The sequence below is a fragment of the Branchiostoma belcheri genome, unplaced genomic scaffold, assembly GCF_001625305.1.
Source record: "Branchiostoma belcheri isolate BF01 breed outbred unplaced genomic scaffold, Haploidv18h27 scaffold186, whole genome shotgun sequence".
Lineage (NCBI taxonomy): Eukaryota > Metazoa > Chordata > Leptocardii > Amphioxiformes > Branchiostomatidae > Branchiostoma > Branchiostoma belcheri.
The window spans coordinates 154089-160245 of record NW_017803335.1 but is presented as its reverse complement, the minus strand read 5'-3'; the positions used below and the strand labels follow the sequence as shown (position 1 = coordinate 160245).

At 43.6% G+C, this 6157-nt stretch overlaps 1 protein-coding gene across 1 annotated transcript in view; it reads left to right on the top strand.

Moving 5' to 3' along the window:
* The first annotated feature begins 1714 nt into the window (after positions 1-1714).
* LOC109467644 overlaps positions 1715-6157 on the top strand; it is a 12683-nt gene continuing 8240 nt past the window's right edge. The window contains exon 1 of the mRNA XM_019765681.1: positions 1715-2678. Coding sequence (XP_019621240.1) covers positions 1715-2678 — 964 coding nt within the window. The remainder of the gene's footprint in view (positions 2679-6157) is intronic.

The window sequence follows — 6157 nt, the reverse complement described above, 5'->3', positions numbered from 1 at the left end:
CACACACACACACTCACACACACACACACACACACACACACACACACACACACACACACACACACACACACACACACACACACACACACACACACACACACACACACACACACACTCACTCACACACACACTCACGAACGCCAACGAAAACATAACCTTCTTGGCAAAGGTAATAACTTAGTAACCTATTATTTTTGTGTGCACAGCTCCAAATTTGGGTGCACTAAGGTGCACCCAGTGTTTCGAGCCCTGGAAATTATGACCATCCAAGTTTTAACATCAGAATATTGCAGTAGATGCACTGTTATGAAAAAAAAATTACAACCAGGCAAAATTCACAGGTCCGTGTGAAGGATTCTATCAAATGGATTTCCAGGTGAACAGGTTTTAATTAGCCTGATGTCCTGGGACCCCATCTTTGAAGATAGAGGTGAATTTTAGGTCAATAATCAATGGAGTTGAAAATTACTGGGAAGCCAGATTGTCTTTGTCATGTTGAATGATGTGTGAAAAGTTTTCTGTTCAACTTCAAGACTGTTTTACATTAGTCTAAAAGGGATTGGCCACAAGAAGGTTATGTTTTCTGTAGTGTTTGTATTTATGTGTGTGTGTTTGTTTGTGTGTGGCTTTCCTAGGTACTAGCCTGTATACTGTTGATTATTTTTCTATTGGCCCAAAAATGTCCCAAAGTGATTTTTAGTTGTCCAGGTCTAAATTTTAGCGATCAGTGGCCATCGGACCACTATTACTTTCGAGCCCTGCAAGAAAACTTGTTTTCAGCTTAGTTAGTAGTACATGGAACAGTGTTCGAAATACCTGCCTGCAGTCTGCAATCTGCAGATGGATTTTCAAGATTGCAGAAGAAAAAAATATCCAATCTGCAATTTTGCAGAAGGAAAAATAGGCTCCAGATTCATTAGTTTTCAATTTAGCAAACTAAAACTTCCAGGCCCCAGGGACAGACTGTTCTGAAACAACAGGAGCTTCTTCACTAATTTGCATCATCCTTGTCTTGACTTGTCTAACTTTTGTTTCCTTTTGGACTTCAAAAAAATTGTCTTCACTAATTTGCATATCAATCCATAGTTCATGCTTATAAACCTGAAATTCTCCTGCAGTCCAGTAATGCTACTGTACAGATTTACAAAGCTATATATGATGTAAAAAAGGAATTATTGGTTTGAGAAGGTTGTAGTATGAAGGCTTGTGTATTTGCAGAAAGGGTTTCCAAATTGCAGAACAAAATTTGGACTCTTCTGCAATATTGCAGAGCACTGAAAAAAAGTATTTCGACCACTGATGGAATATTGCAAGTTCTGCATTTTAAAATATTCTGAACAATCAACATGCAATTGTACAATGTTGAACATATCAGTGTTCCCTTTCAACTGTGGAATAATGGCACTGCTAAAGTAATGTGTCACGTTGTTATCACAGACCCGCTATTCTCAGTTTAAAATGTACTAGCGGGGTGATTCTTTCCTATTTTCCTGGATGATTTTTCTCAAGTCTTTGTTAAAATTCATCCGGCACGCAAATTATATTTTTCAGGTGCACCAATATGTAAAAATCATAAGAAGATGCATATTGTTGGATACTGATGTTTCTTGGTGCATACATGTATATCTAAGAGAAGACTCAGGCCTGAGAAGACTGAAGGATAATTAACTTGCATGTAACTGAAAAGTATGTTGATTCTGAATGAGAGTTTCTGATGTTCCTCAGGGTTCTGCAGCCCCCCGGCGGCTCCTCTAGCGGCATCTTCGGTGGCCCAGCTGGTGACGCCCAGACTGCCCCTTCCCAGAAGCCCACCAGCGCGCGGTCAGCCTCGAACATCTTTGGGCCCGCGGAGACGGAGTCCCCGTCCAGGAGAGTCAACACCCGCATGCAGTCGGACATCTTTGGCACCACGGGCGGCACGGCGCCATCCCAGCAGCCCGGCAGGGCCGACAGGATGAAGTCCGACATTTTTGGCGGGGAGGCGGCAGCGCAGGAGCCGGCGAGGCAGCGCAAGGATCGCATGAGCAGCGACATCTTCAAGGAGCCCAGCCCTTCTGATCAGGTGATGCCCAGGAAACTAAAAGGTAAGGAGGAGGATGTCTCCACAGACCCCCAGGCTTTCCCTGCCGCTGGTGATGTGGACAAGTATGACGGAGGTAAGGCTGACCTTGACAGGGCACCGGGAGGAGAGAGTCAAGGTCGTGTCGCCGAAGCCCAGGCAGGCAGCGGAGACGCCTGCGACGAGGTTTCCTATTACGATACTAACCACGTCACAGCTGTCACACACAGTGCACCTGCACCCATGTCTACTACCACAGGTGGGGAGAATATCTTTGATGTGAGGTACGGGTACACGCCGCAGAAGCCGGGCCGGCGCCTGGCGCAGGGCACGCAGCCTGACATGGCGGCCACCTTCCTCAACCTGTTTGGCACCTCCCACCCCGACGGGCCGGGAACCCACCCCCCTCCCACAGGTCAGCCACCGGCATCCACCAGCATGCCTGCTGAGGCCCTCAGCTACAAACCTGCACCTGCCGAGCCAGCTGGTCACCGGCGTGCGGCTGCTGGAGTGGTGTCAGGTGCACGGGATCCCAGAGGTCCATCTGCCGTCTTCCCCGAGGAACAAACTGCCTCCTCAAACTGGAGACCCAGCGCCAAATACAGGCTCCGGTATCAGGGTGAGTTCTTACTACAACATTGCACCAGCTGACTGTCACTGAAATCCCAGTATTGTACCTTTCTGTATAGCTGTTTTGTACATATACATGTAGCATTCAACTTGGTGTAAGTTGAGAAAATTCCATGTCCAACATCAATTCCAACATCCGAATCCAGTATTCAAATTTGGGTTTATTTGGGGGCTACCCGGTATTCCAAATGCTTCAAGTATAAAATGTAATGATGAAAATGTTCTGAAAAGTGGCAGTAAATGTCAATATCATTATCAGACAGATTTCCTCATCCAAACATTTTTTTTGTTTTGGTCTGAAATTGCATTTGATGACAAGAACCAATAGGAGATTGGACATGGAAGAAGTTTCCAAAACTCAGTCAGCTTGTGCAAAGTTTGATTTTTATATTTGTTCTAACTGCGTAATAAAATGGTTTCAGCCACCAGCAAGCGATAATGTAACAATAACAATTTGTAGATGATGGAGCTACAAGGTGTATTTGTCCTTAGAAGGCTATTTGTATTCAGAATGTCAAATGTTATCATACTTAAGCTCTATCTGTTGCATACTTGGGCCTAGGAAAATTAGTGTTGTGTTTCCAGTTTCAGTCCTGAAAAATCAGGTTGGCAGGTTCTTTTTTTTTTATATTTTGGCTCAAATGATCCGAGAAATACAAACTGTCTCCAGACCTAATTTCCAGAATATTTTTAACCCAATCGATTTACTGAAGAAAAAAATGCTTCTGAAAATGAGGGAACTACGGTTTCAGAGAGTTTAACATTCATATGTCAGATTTAAAAATTTTATAGCCTTGCCAGCCAGCAGTCAATATAAAAAGGCTTGGCTGAGTTGGGAAACCGTTTATTTTTTGGTAGGACATGTTTGGGCCTAGGAAAAAATGTTGTGTCTCCTGATTCCCGACCGACCCTAGAAAAAACTGCCGACCCTAGTCTTTTTTTTGTGTGGATCCCTGCAAGAGACATAATTTTTTTAGCTCATTAACCACTTCTAGATCCATGACTTGACACCCGAGTGCTAGTGAAACATTGTGCAATCAGTTTTCCAACTCTGACATGGAAAATATAAGTGTCATCATGCAAGTTCCACTTTGTTAAACTCTATTGTATAAGTTGCATCACTAGAGATTGCCAAAGTCTAAAAAAAAATTAAATTCCATATATATAGCTACCCAATTTTTTTCAGGACTGAAACAGGAAACACAACATTTTTTTCCTAGGCCATGGGAACTTGCTGGTGGCTGGGGCATAGCTCTAGTCCACAGTCACACCGGGATGTGCAATACCGTTTGCTCTACCCTCAGGTACTTGTTATTCTGTCTTTTAGTTTGTTCTCTCAGCTACTTACATTATTCATCTACACCGGCACCTCTGCAGACTTCTTGGCTACGATACTGTACTCTAAGTCCAGCCAGGTTTGTCCGTTCACTTGTATCCTGACATTGTGATGTATACAAGAACTGGGCACGGTCATTTGGTTAGGGGAACCTGGAACTAGTGTGAGGTTTGAAGTCACTTATAATGCCAAAAAACAGTTACTCAAGCAACTGGATATGATTTTGAAAACGTCAGACGTTTCAGCTAGTATCCACTAGCTTTCGTCAGTGACTGAGAGACCAGAGGGGAAAGCAGGTTTATAAGTACAACCTGTTGATTGATATGCAAATAAAGCGAAGACAAATTTTTGGAAGTCGAAAAAGGAACAAAAGTCAGACAAGTCAAGACAAATTGATGCAAATTAGTCTGAAAGCTCCTGTTATACAGAACAGGAGCTTAAGTGTTGTCTGTCCTCGGGGCTGGGAGTGCCAAATCCCAAGTGCCAGAAAGATCGACTCGTAGCCCCCCTTCCCTGTTGAGGGTGGGGTTGTACATTCTTTCATATATTGCCTCTTTAGCACCCCGTTCCCACCAGCGTGTTTCGCGGTCTAAAATATCCGTGGACTCGAGTTTGTAAGAGTGACCCTGGTTGTGTTATAGGTGGTGGAAAATATAATATATAGCTGAGGAGTAGCCGTTGGCACTAGGTCGGCAATGTTTATTTATTTGGCTTACAAAGAAGCCAGGGTGTCCCAACTAGTCAGAGACTATTATTAAGGGACACCCTGGGGAGTAAGAAGAAACGTTATACATACATAAATATACATATTACAATCCAAATACAATAAGAATAATATGTGCTTACATTTATGAAATACATATTGTTTGGGTGGTAGAGTCCATGTATTTACAAAGTTGCCGACTCGGAGATAATATGTACAACTGTTAAGTCGGGAGGTGACACAAATGTGATGTGTAGTTAAGTAGAATATGGATCCCCGAAGGATTTCCATGCTTTAGCTTTAAAAGAAAACAGTGTAGGGGCCGATTGAATGTCAACTGAGAGGGAGTTCCATAAGAGGGTGGCTCTGTGGAGGAAGGCATTCTGTGTTCTGGAGCTTTTGGGGATTTGTACACAAAGATTATTTCCATTTCTGAGGGGGTATCTGGAGTGTATGGCGGATGTCCTGGTAACAGGTAATAAACTAGCTAGGTGGGGCGGGCAGTGACCATTCTTCAATTTGTACAGAGTGGTCACTGCGTGAACCTTACGACGGTAAGAAAGTGAAGGGAGGGCAAACTGAGAATAGAGAGATTTGTGAGAGGGATAAGGAATCCCGTGGTGTCCACTTATCACTCTGGCTGACCGGTATTGGACCGATTCGATGGTCTTTTGATCACGCATGGTGAGACCACCCCAGACGATGTCAGCATATTCTAGAACTGGTCTGACAATGATTTTGTACAGTTGTAGTAGTATGGTCTTGGGCACCTTTTTTCGAAGGGCGCAGAGCATTCCAGCAGTACGTCTTGCCTTGTTTGGCAATGTTCTTTGTATCTTACTTTGATCGGTCGACTTGTCTCTCCGATGTAGGTGTTGTTACAATTGGGCTCCTCACATTTGAGTCTGTAAATAACATTCGCCTTGGTACCTTTGTGAGGTCGGTCCTTAGGGTGTACCAGTCTTTGTCTGAGGGTTGAGTGAGGTTTGAAGTTAGTGACTATGTTGAAGTTTTGGAAGATCCATCGGAGTTTCTCAGATACTCCTTGGACATACGGAATAGTGATGTTGGCCTTGTTTTTGTTGGTCAATGGTTTGCACTTCTGGGTTTTCTTAGACTGATCTGAAGGTTTGAGCGCTTTGTTGAAAGTCCAGTTTTGGTAGCCACATTTAGCCAGGGCACCTCGGAGGTGTCTTTGTTCGTCCGTTTTGGCTTGGTCTGAAGTGACAATGTTGTCTGCACGATGGAAGAGAGTTTTGATCACTGCTAGTTTGTGTTCCAAAGGGTGGTGGGAATCAAAAGCCAGGTACTGATCAGTGGTCTTGAGATTTGACTGTCTTTGAGAAGAGGATATGCTGTTCATGCAAATGAGTACTATCATATTGCATAATCATTGAGAAACGTTTAACATACGTCAGTTGTATAGGTT